Source organism: Balaenoptera physalus, assembly GCF_965194825.1.
Source record: "Balaenoptera physalus genome assembly, chromosome: 14".
Taxonomy (NCBI): domain Eukaryota; kingdom Metazoa; phylum Chordata; class Mammalia; order Artiodactyla; family Balaenopteridae; genus Balaenoptera; species Balaenoptera physalus.
In genome coordinates, this window is record NC_138893.1 from 80,433,886 (window position 1) to 80,449,619 (window position 15,734).

Here is a 15,734-nt window from a genome sequence, read left to right on the forward strand (position 1 = left end):
CACACGGGGGTCCAGGCTCTTCCCCCTTCCCAGACAGCCACACACGCATGTGCATTCGTGCATGAGCACAGACACCAACGCAATCCAAAGGCCTGGGTAAAGAGGCGTGGTGGGTAAAAACCTCCCTGGGACGTTTCTTCAATCCAAACACCTCGTTTGCAGTTGGTCACTGGAGGGAAACTCCTTCACGTCTTGACTCATTTATTCAGGAAGCATCTGTTGGTTCCCTAGGTTCAGAAATATTGATGTGTCCTTAGATCCCATTCCAACAACTTCGAATTCTTACGTGCCGCACTCATTTCTTCCATCGGTATTTATTGAATACTACTGTGTGGTCAACACTAGGCCTCACCCACACCCCCCAGCCCCGGTGGACATAGTGAAGCCCTGTTCTGTGCCCTCAGGGATTTTGCAGTCAAGGTGTGGGGTGTCCCAGGGAAGTGAGACCACTTTTCTATCTGAGACCAGGTGAACTTGGCGGGACAGACCACGCGCTGGGTGGAGAACGTGGAAAACCGCATCCTCAAATTCAAGATGAGAATTTGCACCGTTGAATTTAGGAAAATAGTTGGCTATCCAGAGATTAAACATAAAGGAATTTTCCTAGTGTTACGGTTTACAGGGAGATCAGGAAGAAAACAAACGTTGGAGTCTGTGCTGCTTCCCTTGTGATTACTTCTCCATAAACCAGAGTCCTGTCTCTCATTCAAAGGCAATGTTCCTTTGCTCGGCCATCAGTAGACTCCCAGGAAAACAGCTTTGGGGGAGGGAAGGTGGCACCTCTCTGTGTTTGGTATGGAACCAGTTATGAGAGACCGGAGGCTGCTCGGTACCTGCCACCAGGTGTCCTGTCTGGACAGAATCACTCCCTGCTGGGTTGTGAGTGAGCGTGTGTCCCATCTTATGGGCCGTATTCCCTACGAAATAGGCAGTCAGGTGACCCAGAGGGGACTCCCTTCTGCCAAATGCGCCGGTGCCATGCCATTATTTCTTAATTGCTGGCAAGCGCTGCCCCGTTTCGCTGTGTGGAAGCCCTTCGGAGGCGTCGTTGACTGTGGAGCCTGCTGTCGGTTTCTGGGCTGCTGCCCACCGCCCACTGCTGCCCAGCCCTCCAAGGTGGCTCCACTGCAGGCTGTGCCATGCTCCAGCCAGTGGGTTGGGTGGTGGGCACCCAAGGTCACAGTGTCCTGTTTGTCTCTGGAAACCCCAGGACAGTGAAGAGAGAAAAAGTGAGGGTATTGGTAACTCACCGGCATCAATCTGGAGAAGTTCTTTGGACAGCAGCCCCTGTAAGTGGAGGTGAATTTTAGGAGCAAGGCTGTGGCTGGTGACAGCTCCCGAGGCAAGGAACTCTCCCTCTTTCCTTTGTGATTTGAAATTTCATTTAGTGTGGGAGTGCTTTAAGCTGTTGTTTAGATTTGGGGCTGAATTTAGATTGAATAGGAAAATTAATGTTGTATGTTTAGAAAGGGATGTCAGTTCCTTTTTTTCTCCTTCCAATGAGTGCTAATGCAGCATCTTCAAGGAATTAAGGAGAATTTCAGCTCTGTGATTCTTGTCAAACTCAGAAGTAGTTCCATGGACCTAGGATCCAGATGGCACTGGTCAGTATTCACACGATCACAGCAAGCTGATCATAGCAAGCTGAACATCTTTCACAAACCTCTGCCTTATCATTATTCAAAAACAGTGATGAAGACATCAACCGACCCATGATTATTTGCTTAAACCGCATTTTGTTTAGAACTACCCCGATCTATTTGGGTTTCAGAGTTAGGAAAAGTCGCTTATGAGACTTTGTCCTTATAAGATGTGTGAGAGTGAAAGGGACATAGTGACTTTGTTACAGGGCTCTTTATCATTTCATTTTTCTCTTGCAGAGAAAGAACAGGAAGTCCACTGGTCATTATTTGTCATCTCATTCCTTGAGAACTGCAAATAGACATTCTTCACCTTGCTTTACAATTTTGCTGTTTTTTTTTTTAACATTTTTATTGGAGTATAATTGCTTTACAATGGTGTGTTACTTTCTGCTTTATAACAAAGTGAATCAGTTATACATATACATATATCCCCATATCTCTTGCCTCTTGCATCTCCCTCCCTCCCACCCTCCCTATCCCACCCTTCTAGCTGGTCACAAAGCACCGAGCTGATCTCCCTGTGCTATGCAGCTGCTTCCCACTAGCTATCTATTTTACATTTGGTAGTGTATATATGTCCATGCCACTCTCTCACTTCGTCTCAGCTTACCCTTCCCCTTCCCCGTATCCTCAAGTCCATTCTCTAGTAGGTCTGCGTCTTTATTCCCGTCTTGCTCCTAGGTTCTTCATGACCTTTTTTTTTTTTTTTTTTAGATTCCATATATATGTGTTAGCATATGGTATTTGTTTTTCTCTTTCTGACTTACTTACTTCACTCTGTATGACAGACTCTAGGTCCATCCACCTCACTACAAATAACTCAATTTCGTTTCTTTTTATGGCTGAGTAATATTCCATTGTATATATGTGCCACATCTTCTTTATCCATTCATCTATCGATGGACACTTAGGTTGCTTCCATGTCCTGGCTATTGTAAATAGTGCTGCAATGAACATTGTGGTACATGACTCTTTTTGAATTATGGTTTTCTCAGGGTGTATGCCCAGTAGTGGGATTGCTGGGTCGTATGGTAGTTCTATTTTTAGTTTTTTAAGGAACCTCCATACTGTTCTCCATAGTGGCTGTATCAGTTTACATTCCCACCAACAGTGCAAGAGGGTTCCCTTTTCTCCACACCCTCTCCAGCATTTATTGTTTGCAGATTTTTTCATGATGGCCATTCTGACCGGTGTGAGATGATATTGCATTGTAGTTTTGATTTAATTTTGCTGTTTTTTAAGATCTTCCGGTCTACCCTTACGATATTATTTTTCTTCCTCTCTTGGCACTTTCTCTGTACCCATGACTAGATGCCCAGAGATCTCCATCCATTAAAATTTCTTTCAGGAAAGAACCTGGTACATGCATGTACACTTATATCACTGTCAGCATATTCCAAAGGATAGTTAATTCCATAACTGGATATCAGATTTAAAAGATAAAGAATTTCAATCCCCCGTGACCTAATGATGGTGCTATTCTAGGACCTAGAGGGATGTAGGGAAGCTGTCTTCTTTCTCTCCATATAAAACTCCTTCTGAGTTTGTCATCATCATAATCTCAGACATTTGTGTCATATTTTATGGTTTTGAAAGAGCTTTGACATCCATTATTCCATTTAGTCCGCATTTGACCATCTGTGCATTTTAGTATCCCAGGGTGACTGCAGACCGTGGGTCTAAGCTCTGTCTCAGACAGAGCGTCTCTGGTGGGTACAACTCATGGTCACTTGGCAGCCAGTGAGCTAAGAGACAGAACTGCCAACTGCCACCTTCTCATTCAGTAGAGCCACAGGCTGTTGAGCCAAATTGTGGTTCCTCTGAGTAGGACTTATAGAAGGATGGAGGTTCTCCAAAGTGGATCTGCTTACCCCCATTAGAATTCAGGGAGAGAAACACTCAGCCTCACCATCTCCCAGCATGGAAAGGAGACAGCACAGGGCATTGTCTGCTTTGAGTGCAGATGGCTTAAAACTCTTGAAGGAAAGAATGCTTTGGGACATCTTGGAAAAGTTCACTCTTGATGACTTAGCTGTTAGTGGACTTCTAAAATGTTCCCAGCAGACTCTACAGAAAGAGGTTTTTGTCTCTGACCTGAAGCCAAGTCCCAGTGGCCAAATGGAGATGCAAGTTCTTTGAGCTTTCTCACTGTAAACCCTTACACTTGAGCAGAAGTGTTGAAGTGTTTTCTCTGAGATGACCTTCTTTCTTCCTCATTGCAGCGTCCCTAAATTTGCATGTGTAGTGAGAGGTGGCACTGGGGCTGGAATTCATCTCTCGTGGTTTCCGGGACAGCCTGTTTTCACATTCCTTTCACCTCAAACAGAGGGAAGCCCCAGTCCTGTTCGTCCTGCCTTAGCAAGGCTGGTTCTCCAGATGAGAGAGGATTTGCCTCTAGACTGCTATGTAGTAACGCTGGCATCTTCCACTGGACACTGGACCCAAAGTTCCCTCAAATGAAAAAGGACAGAGTTGCCAGAAACGAACAAGTTGAGTTCCTGGGTCAGTCACCCGTCTTTGTTTGGTGCACACAGACCTTCCAGCCTTTGGCATGTCCCTTGTGGCTCCCTGCCCCACGATTGGAAAAGATACAGTGGCCAAAAGAGGAGGCTGAAAAATGAAACGAACTTGACTTTTCCATGTAATAACATGTAAAATATGTCTAAGGAACTCAATACCAGATGGGTACATGAGGGACCCAAGACATAAAATCCTGGACTTCATACCCTGGATGGCATATGGGGATGCGAGAAACCATCTTAAAAAGATTCGTTTGTTTGTTTATTTGAAGTTGCCATGAAGGTTACATAGTGTCTGTCTGGGGCTTGGACCACCCAAATCTCCTTTCACACTTGATGATTTACTTGTTCATGACTTAGATTTAATTTCTCCTCATTCTTCTCAGATGACGTCCATGCAAATGAGTATGTCTCCACTTAGCCTGATGTATTCCCTACGACGCCAGGGAAGTAAAGGGGGAAAGTGCCCTTCTTAAGCCAGTGAGGGGTAGGGAGAGAAATGGGATAAAGGGCAGGGCTAATTGCTGGAATTGAGTCTATGATGTGGGAAGGTCTCTGATACTCAGCTTGACAGAAATTCCCATCTGCTACTGCCCACACATGGGACTATTTTAACAGCTCTCATCAGGGAGAATCTTCCAGTAGTAAACACTGCCGGGTTAGGATTCACAAGATTGTTACAGAACAGGATTTTGCAAGAGGGAATTTCACAAGAGTGGTATTTCTGAAAGCCAAGCACGGAGCCATTGGACTTGGCCTTGGCTCCACAGTGGAGTCTTCCATCTCCTCCTAGCAGCACACCTGTCGTATATTGTCCTGCATATATACCTCCTTGCTGCTCCTTGTGTTTGCTGATATGTGGAGAGGAACAGTAATTTCAGGGTCACAGAGTCTTGGCATTAGCAGGAGCCTCGAAGGGCTCTGATTCAGCCTCCCGTGCAAAGCAACAGTCTACCTACTGAGACTTGGAGAAACGCGCACTGAGTTTTAGGGGAAAAGACCTTGCATTTCTGGAGGCAGCTTTCTCCATTTTTTAGACAAATTACATCCTTAGAGATTTCCTTTATAAAACAAGCTTAAAAAGTGCTTTCTTGTAATATACACCAGTCATTCCTAATTCTGGCACTTGGAACAAAGCAAGACAGGTCTAATCTCTCCTCATCACAGCAGCACCTGAGGTGTTCCCAGGTGACTATCCTGTCTCCCTGGAGGAGTGGCCCTTCTTCAGACCAAATGCTGCTGGCTCTCTTAACTGTTCCTCCAAAGATGTTTTCTAGAACCCACGTATCCTCTTATGCTTGTCATATTTCTCTGGGAGTTATTCAGTTATCAATTTCCCTTTTAAAATCTGACTGTCACAACTAGATCAAGTGCCAGGGAGCTAGCCTGACCAGTTCACAACAGAAGGAAACCTTTGTATTTCCCATGATCTGAAGACCATTTCTAACAAGCTAGCGCTGGCTTTTTCTGTAATCTGTCACGAGATTGACTTCTTTTGGGGAGTTTTGGTTACCCACACAAAAGGGTTTTTTTTTTTTCTTGTTTTTTTTTTTTCCTGTCCCCTCATGTCTGCTGCCAAGTAAGGGCTTCACATTTTGGATTTAAACAATTGATTTTTTTCTTTTAACCTAAATGCTGTATTTGATATTAAGTTCTTTTAAATCTTTTCTGGTTGATTTTTGCCCATTTTTCCAACTCTGGAGAACTTTCGAACCTTGATTCTTTCATCCACTGTATCATCTCTGACTCTCTGCTTCCTGCCACTTAAAAATAATTGGATGAACATGCCTCTGGGTCCTCATCGCAGGGTCTGACCTCACTGTTGAATAGGATCAGTCCATCTGCAAGAGATTGTAACACATCTCCACTGTGACGTGCCGGATGGTTTAGGGCAGTGCTTCTTGAAATGTGGTTCCTAGCTCAGCAGCTCAGTGTCACCTCGGAACTTGTGAGAAATGCAAATTCTCCAGGCTTACCCTCCCCGCAAAGAATCGAGGCCCAACAATTTGCATTAGTATAAATCCTTCAGGTGATTCTGATGCCCACTCAAGCTTGGGAGCCATGGAGCAGGAGTTCTGGGAAGGCAGACAAAAAACGACATCTAAAATACCCAGGCGTCTGGCAGCCTTAAGGTTTTTTGAGGAGCCAATTTAGAGCAACCTAGCCAGACATCCTAGTAGCACGGGCTGACGTGTCTGTCACAAGAGGAAGTTCCCTCTGGACTCTATTTGGCTCGATGACAAACCCAAGGGGAGGACTTGGGCTTGGTATGTACAGAAGCAATGTTCCAGAGAGACTGAAGTCTGATGAACAGAAGAGGTGAATAAAAAGCAGGAAACACCAGACCCAGGCAAGGGAAAGGGAGGCTGAGTCTGGGTGACCCTGAGCTGTTGGGCAATGCTGCATTTCCCAGAGGAGATTTTAACCAATTGAACATTTAACGAAGAAAGGTCTCATACCTGTTTTTGTTTCCGCAGGCCCATCTGCTAAACATCCCAAGCTGGAATTGGAAAGAGGGGGATGATGCAATCTGCCTCGCAGAGCTGAAGCTGGGGTTCATCGCCCAGAGCTGCCTGGCTCAAGGCCTCTCCACCATGCTTGCCAACCTCTTCTCCATGAGGTCATTCATAAAGGTAACGTCTCGTCCTATTAGAGCACATTAGCCCCGGATTCAATTTGTCGTGGGGTTGAGTAGAGAGCACAGCTTAAACTCAAAACAGATCGGCGGGCTTTAACCACTTTGGTTAAGGAGAAGTTCCTTGTTACAGATTTGGGCACGAGGCCAGCTTCTTTCAAAATTATGTTTTTATTTTTATTTAGCACATCCACGGCCATTAAATGATTGTTCAAAGCACAATCCTCTCTTTTTTTTAGATAAACCACATGTTTATCTATCAACAAAGTCTCCACTGTTAAAACAAAACTATGATTTATATACATTCCATATGGCACCAGAGCGCCTAAAGAAAAGAATTATCCTTTTGCTCTTTTACATCAAGTGGCTGGTGGACCTCTCACTGTGCAGAGAAATGCAGACCATGTGTTTGTGCCGAAGCCCAAACCCTAACAACATAATTCATTTATTTATTTCTGCACAATCAAGGAGGCCAGCGGGGCTGACATGCCATGGTTGTTTGAATGGAGAGTCAAAGGAGGAACTAACTGAGTCGTGGGCAGCGGGGCCCTTTACACCGTGAGACAGGCAGTCTGGATGTGCTCATCCCCCGGTCAGCAATTCACCCCACAGGGCTGGCTGCTCAGCCCCTCCAAAGTGGCCCCTGCCCACTGGACCAACTCAGACAAAGAAGGACCCAACTCTGTCCTCATAGGCCAGGCCAGGAGTGTTTCCAGGACATCAGGTTGAGGGTCCAGGACCCTACTAAGAGGGCTTTTGGAGCTCTTAGTGATGACACCAGTCCTTTTCCTTGGATTGCTCAGCCTAGACAGTCAAGGTAGCAAACCGGTGCAGTAAATCCTGTCTCGTTTGGGCCTCCCTGATTTGGCGTTGGTGGCCATTAGCTCAGGATCTGGCCTTATAGTCCCCTCTCTGTTATTCATTTATTTACATTCCCCTTCCTGAATTACTAGTGGTTGAGGTGGGAAATGAGTGGGTCACCGGGAGACCCTGCAGAGGGGCCAGAAACTCTGAAGTCGAAGGTGTGAGATCTCCAGCCTTTTGCTGCCATTGTTGCTGTGTCCACCACCGGCAGTAAGTTATTCGGTGAGGTTGAGGAAATGGCCCTGGATGCAGTGAGAGGGATGCGTGGGAAGGATGAAGATGCAGGTGATGAACTAACTCCATGTCAGGGCTCACCCTTGGCATCCATAAGCTGTGTGACTTAGAGCAGGATTTCTTTCTAGGTCCTCACCCTCTGTACCCACCTCATTTACATTATTTAGCCAATTTATAGTTAACATTACTCTACGTAAAAGAACAAATTGTTTTGGAGTCCGTTCAATCACTTTAGCAATGGATGCCTTGATTAAAAAATTCTTTACTTACTATATGCCCAAAGACCTCGACTCCGCAGAACTCCTGGCTCAGACCCAGCTCACAAATAAGGATATGGCTTTCCTTTAAATGGCTTCTTTAATCCAGGCTGGCTGTCCCCTGCCTGGATACAGCTGAATGTAGGCAAAAGGAGGCGGCAGGAAGGTCTTTGTGGCTGGACTTAGAGACAAGCCCGAAAACCAGAGGCAGCCTGGTGTCTCCCAGGGCTCTTAATGTTCAACACAAGGAGCCCAGACCAGGATAAAGGACTGTCACCAAGAGAGCTCCTCTGGCTCGTCCAGCCAAGCTCCGGGGGTTTCTTCCAGCAGGGGATTACCCACAGGACCAGCACATGTCTGAGGACTTGGGCTGTGCTTCCTGGTGTTGATGAACATGGCCTTGGCAGGGCCCCACCACACATGGGGCACTTGACATGCGTATGTTTTGATTTTGTGGTGCCTGCCTGGAAACTAGAGCTGCCTGTCAAGAAAATTAATAAAATGGATGTGATGCTGATTCTTCAGTGTTATTACCAGCAGGGAGAAAGAACCTCTGTCCAACTTTCCTCAAGACCCTGAAGGGCCTCACCTCTGCAGCCAAGGACGTCCCCTCCAGCCCAGCTAATCCCACTGCCAAGTTCCTGTTTAGGAGGGCCTGTGGGAGAGGCCCAGCCAGGCCCTGGTGTAACTCAAAACACATTTCCCTCCCAGGGTTATGTTACCATGTTATTTCTGTCCGGGACCAACTCCTCCATGTTTGGAGGTAGCTCTCTGAATATGGCCTTTTGACATTCAGGTGATCTTTGTGTTGGAATTTGCTAAGGCACATGACCTGGAAATAACAAGGCTTCCCTTCATATTTTTTTTTTTCATTTGAGATAGAGACAGTTGAAAGCACGTGCTCCCCATTCTGTCGTGTCCTCTTTGTGCTCTCCAAATCCCAGACCCTTGTCTCTTGTAGGTCGTAATAAACCCCATAATGATGCTCTCCTTGGCATGTTTTATATATTAGCTCCCATTCCAGGGATCACAAAGCCTTTACTTATTTTTATTTGGGGGTGTTGAATGGAAAAGGGCATCTATACATGGATAACTGTTTGCAGAAATGGCTTCCTTCCCCACTGTCCCCTACAATGTGTCCTACAGCAGGGAATTCATCAGCACTTCCCTGGGGACAGGCAGGCCTGTTTGGATGGAAAGAGGTGGGATGAGGCTTTGGCAGCATCTGGTCCCTTGAGAATGCTTAGTGTTTCTGGAAGCCAAAGGTGGAGTGTGAGGTCATCTTCTCCCTGGCCCTGGGCAGGTATGATACCTGTTCTTTACTCCTAGAGAATACATGGTACTCTGCCCCCGCTGAAAGAAGAAAGAACAAGACTGAAACAGGGATGATATATCACAGTGACTGTCCACCAGCATGAGACCAAAAAGCCAAGACTGTCAGTGAGGGTGATAAGGTTCTATGAAAGAGAGAGGGACTACTGATACATGGAAGCTACCAGAGAGACCCAGCCCTGAGGTACCAGGAAATACGCGGGAGCACCTGTTTATCCTTTCAGCATGGCCACTTATGCCTCAGGGCGCCAAGCCATTGCCCCTGAAAGCCTAACTCTGAATTGATCTAAACTTTTTGGGAATCTATCTATAATTTTAGCCCACATCTTTGGGGGTAATGATTTCCTTAAGTTTCCTTAAGAATTCCTAATTACTACTAAAGACTTGTTTCTGGCTATTTGTCCTTTGCTCCACTTAACCTTCAAGACATGACCTGTGCAGTTTCTGGTGTTCTGGGGTTTGTTTAACAAATCCATGCTAACCTTAACAACCAGTACCTTTATGAAAGAGGCTCAGGCTGGCCACTCAGGGGTCCTGTGGCCCAGCAGCTTGTTGCTCATGAAACAGGTGAAGCATTTTGTCCAGCAGCACCCAGCTCTCGCCCTTGAATGCCTTGAAGGAGTGCAGGCAAATGCCCTGATTCCTGTGACTTGTCAACATCTACGTTATCAACCAGGCCCAGAACATCCTGTTCATTGACCGATATCTGATCTCCTACCACCCGCCTGTCAGGTTCAAGTGAGAATCTTCCTAATGTCTTCTGGAAAGACCAAGACAGGAACTTATTTAGCCTATCAGCCATTGCCTCATCCATGAATAAGTGGCCACACGTATCTCTCCTTGGCATCCTCACTTGCATGTAATTTAAGATCCACTGATTTAAAAAAAAATGTTTTTTTGGTTTTAGAGTTTTACCATGTAATATTTAACTTTGTCTTCAACATATCTGGTTTCAAGCTGGGGCTTGACCTCCCGTCTTTGTGAATTGTGCTGTTATTTTTACTAGGATTAGCTGTCCTTGGACATGCTAAATTATGTGTGTGGGTATTATGTGTTTTAGAGGGTGATTAACTCTTAAAATTTCTTTTCAATCCACGCTGAGTCTTCAAATTTAGCACATTTATTCAATAAATTGTTCTCAGGATCGCCGATTTTAACTCTGCTAATCCACCATTTTAAACACACACACACACACACACACACACACACACACACACACACACACACACACACACACACACACACACACACACACACACACACACACACACACACACACACACACACACACACACACACACACACACACACACACACACACACACACACACACCCCCAGAACATGGTATGCACTCCACTCCATAATTATTTCTTGTTTGAATAAATCAATTATGATATAGGAGGAAGTACATGATGCACTTCTTGTGTTCTTTCCCTATTTTCCAAGATTTGGAATTTATGGGTGAAATTTACTTAATATTGATCATACCACAGTCCCCTCCATCACATTTTCTATTTCTGAATGAGGAAGCACTAGGGAAACCAGGCCCGTCTTATTCAGATTGTATCTTGGTTGAGGTGGACTTTGCTGGACCTGGAAACCATTTGCTCAGTATTGCTGTTACCATATTGCGATAAACTGTCAGCAATGCAGAGTCCTGGCGCTAATTGTAGCCAAGGGAATTGTTTTTAGTCCCTTTATTTTGGGTTATGTTTATGTGCATATGTGTGTTTGTATATATGCGTGTATAAAAACATTATGGTTTAGGAGCTGGAAATAGAAATCAAGAATCTTTAATAATAGGTAGAATATCCTGGGTTCTAACTTAGTGCCAAGCCCTATGCTAAGTACTGTATAGGCATCATCTCATTTAATTCTCACAATGACCCCGCCCAAACCTGGCATTATTACTATCACCTCTTTATAGTGGCAGGCACTGTGGGTTAAGGGAAGTTCAGCAACTTGTGTGAGGATATAAAGCTTGGAATTGACAAACTCACATGTTAAACTAGGTACACTGGTTCCAAGTATGTCCTTGAGTATACCTTCATAACTTTCTGTAGCTTATTTTATGGGAAATATTGATTCAGTAGAGATTCCCCAGGCACCTACCATATTGCAAGCAGTGTGCTAATCACACTGTCATCCTTACGGCTAGGAGGCACTCATAAGTTTCAGGAAGCTTCTGTTCTGACTGGGATGTATGGGCACATGTTTGCACAGCCCCATCCTGTGGGTTTTGTTGGCCTTTCTCTCTGGCCAGCTCTATAACAGCAGAGGTCACTGCATCAAGACAGGTGAGGAATTAGCCTAGGCTGGGATGAGTTAAGGTGGGAAAATGAACTGGGCTGTCAAGAAGGAAATGACATTACACTCTGCTTTATTCAGGGGGTGAAACTAATTGGCTTAAGTAGGTGCTTCTGGGGGATAACAAGCGATTCTTATTGGCTAATGGGTTCATCTAGATGAGGGAAGCATGTTAGAAGCAGGGATCAACCCTGTGTGGAGTGCGAGAGTGGTGGGTAACAGGATCGCTGAAATGGGGCCAGGGCTCCAACTGATAAGGCTGGGATCTAGGTGGCTTTCTGCTCCAGGAGGAAATGCTAATGGTGCCAGAGTAGAGGGTTTGCCTGGCAAAATAAACCCCCATGGTGTAAGTTAGATAGTGAGATGCAAACTGTTGCTTATTCCATACCGAAGGGCAATGTGATACCCACAAATGGTATCATGACAGTGCGCTCCTACAGACATCCCTTCTCAGTGGAGAGCTGCTCCCACTACAGGTATGCTCACTTCCTCAGTAATCTCGTTTATTCTCGGGAGTCCTAGATATATAGATGACTCCCAGATTTATATATCTATCCAGAACCCGATCCCAGTATCATTTATTTAATTGCTACCCAACATCTTTATTTGAATGTTTCGTCTCCTCTGAGACCTAACCTATCCAGAATGGAATTCCTGTTCTTTTTCTGTAAACCTGGTCTTCTCCCATTGCACTGTTGGCAAGGTCATCCTTCCCGTTGCTCAGACTAAAGCCTTTGGATTCCACCTTAGCTCCTTTCTTCCTCTCGCGTACCATATTCAATTCAGCAGAAAATCCACTTGGTTCGACTTTGAAAATAAGCCCAGAATCTGAGCACGTCTCACTACCTTCACTTCACTATCAGATCCAGACCACCATCATCTATCTCCTAGAGTATTACACCAGCATCCTAATTGGCCTCCCTGCTCTGCCCTTATCCCTCCCCTATTCTAGTCTATTCTCATTACAGCATCCTTCTCAAGCATGAGTCAGATACCGTCACCCCGCTGCGTAAATCTCTCCATGATGTCCCATCTCATCGGAATAAAGTTCTTACAAACATCTATAGGTCTCAAGCAGTCGGGTTCCTGTGACCTCACTGGCCTCATCTCCTAAATACTCTTCTGCTTCTAAACATCATCTACACTCTGTTTAGCTAGTCTAGGAATTTTGCATTTGTTGTTCCCTCTGCCTGAAATGCTCTTCCCCTAGGTAGCTGCATGGCTTCCCTCTAGCGAATCCCTCATATCCTTGCTCAGTGTTAATTTCTCAGGGGGAACTTTTTCTAAAACATAAGAATTGCATTTTGAAAAAAGAGATTAAAAGCAAACTTTTAGTTGAAGTATAATATACAAACAAAAGTGTGCATCTGATAAATGGATAGCTTATTAAGTATTTACAAACTCACACTCTCATGTAACCAGGACTCAGATTAAGAAACAGTATATTATTAGTAACCCAGGAGCGCCTGTTTTTAAAGCCAGATGGCAGTGTATGTGTGGGTCTGTTTTGGGGCTTTCTTGGGAGCATTGACATCTCTAAAATGTTGAGTTCTCCAGTCTATGAAGATGGTATACCTGTAATAAAGGGATGCTTTATGAATCAACAGTTTTCCTGGCAAATATAGGACGATCAAGAAGAAAGTGACCAAACTCTTAGATTTCTCTGGGGCTTCTGAGGGTCCCTACAGGGAGTAGATGTCCCCCTTCACCAGATTCTCTAGGAAGGTTCTAGATGTTCTCTTAGGCTTCATGGGGTGAATAAAGTTTCCATGTGAAAAAACGTCAAAATTGCATTTTAAAAATTTGCATCCCCCGTCCCGCCACACTCCATACATGCACATCCTTGTCGACTCTTCTGGCTTTATCTCCACGGCATTTGTTTATTGCCTCTTTTCCCGGAGACACGGTAAGCACTCTGAAGCCTAGAGATGCTTGCTGTATTCCCAATGCCTAGAACAGCACCTGACTCATAAGAGGTCCTCAATACACGCATGTCGAATGAATGAATGAATGGCTGGAGCCTGGCCTGACCAGCCTTTATCCCAGACAGCTGGGTTGGGCCAGGACCAGCAGGGACTTACAATTTGGGGTGATTCTGGTGCTGAAACCTTCTTCCTTTGCTACTGTACATGGTTCCTTTGCCAATTAAAGAGCTTTGACTCCATGTAGAAACTTGAAATGCAAAGCTTTATAATCCTTGGCGAGGATGCGTAGAGGCTGGTTAGATTTGGTTATAAACCATTTCGATTGCCAGAAAATCCAGTCAGTGTGTTGTTTAAATTCACAAATCAAAATAAACAGCCATGGATTGAAATGAATTTGCTAAACCTCAGTATCCCATTTGGGTCAACATCATTGTGCATCCCCTTTCCTTACTGCTTGAATCTCATTAGATCAGGGGCTCTGTCTGCCTCCCCCGACGCCTTTGACTCTGCCCAAGATGACTAACGCCCACCTGAACGTAGAGCAACTTCCCTGAAAACGATTTCAAATGAAGAAAGAATTAATCCATGAACTATTAACAGGGTTTCTGTTCTCCTCTGGCCCTGGTAATTTCTAGAACATTGAATTAAAGAGTTCTCAGACCTTTACAAATTCTCAAGGCAAACATTATTAGCAAAGAGAAGCCCATACAGCATGTTAGAAAATTGCCAGAAAATGTCAATGGAATTTCTGAATAAAATAAAAAAGGTTGAAACTCCCCTTCCCCATCTTCTCCCCTTCTCCCTCCCTTCCTCCCCCTAACATGATTAGAAAGTCATTTCATGTGTCTTATGTGTTTGGTCAATCAAAGGCAAACATACATGATTGATGGTGACAGGGAACACATTTAATTCATTATTCTTTACTTTGCAGCAAAATGATTTGTGTAAACTGTCTGCCTAGCATTAAAGGTAAAACAAACTTAGAAACCCCAAAATGTTATATTTTTGTCTAATATTTTCCTTTTGGTTTTATAGCTGTAATCACATATGGATTCTTTTATTTGGCTCTTGGCAAGGACTGAACAAAGGGGAAGCAACACAGAAAGATTACATAATATACAAAAGCCCTGTGCCTGTAGAGGATGGAGCCACAGAAACTGCAGTGGCCAGGGCTCAGCGTGAAACCCAGGAGAAGCTGCCGCTCTCCCTGGCCCTTATCAGCCGGCAGGATATTGTCACTAATGTGAAGGAAGGCCCTCTTGACCAAGCCTCTGGTCCAACATCAAAATGAGCTCTTTCAGAGATTACTGGCCTTTTATTAATTGAGTGCATTTCTGAGCGCACCTGGGCATCCACCTGGCCTTTCCCCCGCCCCCTTACAACTTCTAACTTAGGTTTTAGGGGTGCTACCCACCATCAGTGACTTTTCAAGCAAAAATCTCAAAATGCTATTAAACTCTTAGGAATAAAATCTCTGATTCCCTTATTAAAGCTCTTGGTTATCACTGCCCTAAAGTGATACCAAATATAAATCTATGCCCAGAATAATGATGAGGAACCTGGAACTTTGAGGTGGCCATTCTACATACCTAGGGGGTGCAAAGTGAGAAACCACCATTGGTTCGATAAGGGAGATATTTTTGTCAAGATCTTTAAAGTTATCATAGCACTCTAAGTGTGCATAGCACTTTAGAATTTATAAGATATGCATTTAACTTAAATTATTTTCATTTGATAGACAAGTATCGAGTATCATTTGGGAAATGTGCCTCATGCAGAGTAGCTGGCATTTCTGACCCTTTCTCCCCTGTAGGGTAGGAAGAAATAGGAGAAGAGGCAATAGAAGATGATGCTGGATGGGATTTGATAGAGCAAGGACCATGATGATGGAAGATGGTTGAGTTCTTAGCTCAGTGCTTTCCCCACTGTTACACGTTGCTTCCCCTGGAGAAATGTCTCAAATATGAACACTACTTGGTTTTGTATTCAAATCAATAGCTTCTAAGAACAGAATTCA

At 44.6% G+C, this 15,734-nt stretch overlaps 1 protein-coding gene across 12 annotated transcripts in view; it reads left to right on the forward strand.

The window, feature by feature from the left end:
* KCNMA1 (potassium calcium-activated channel subfamily M alpha 1) overlaps window positions 1-15,734 on the forward strand; it is a 751,400-nt gene that overhangs the window by 545,465 nt on the left and 190,201 nt on the right. For all 12 annotated transcript variants that reach the window (XR_014253611.1, XM_082425676.1, XM_082425678.1 and 9 more), the window contains exon 14: window positions 6,640-6,795. Coding sequence is in view for 11 of the 12 variants with exons in the window: in XM_082425676.1 (XP_082281802.1) it covers window positions 6,640-6,795 (156 nt within the window). In the remaining variant the exon portion in view is untranslated. The remainder of the gene's footprint in view (window positions 1-6,639; window positions 6,796-15,734) is intronic.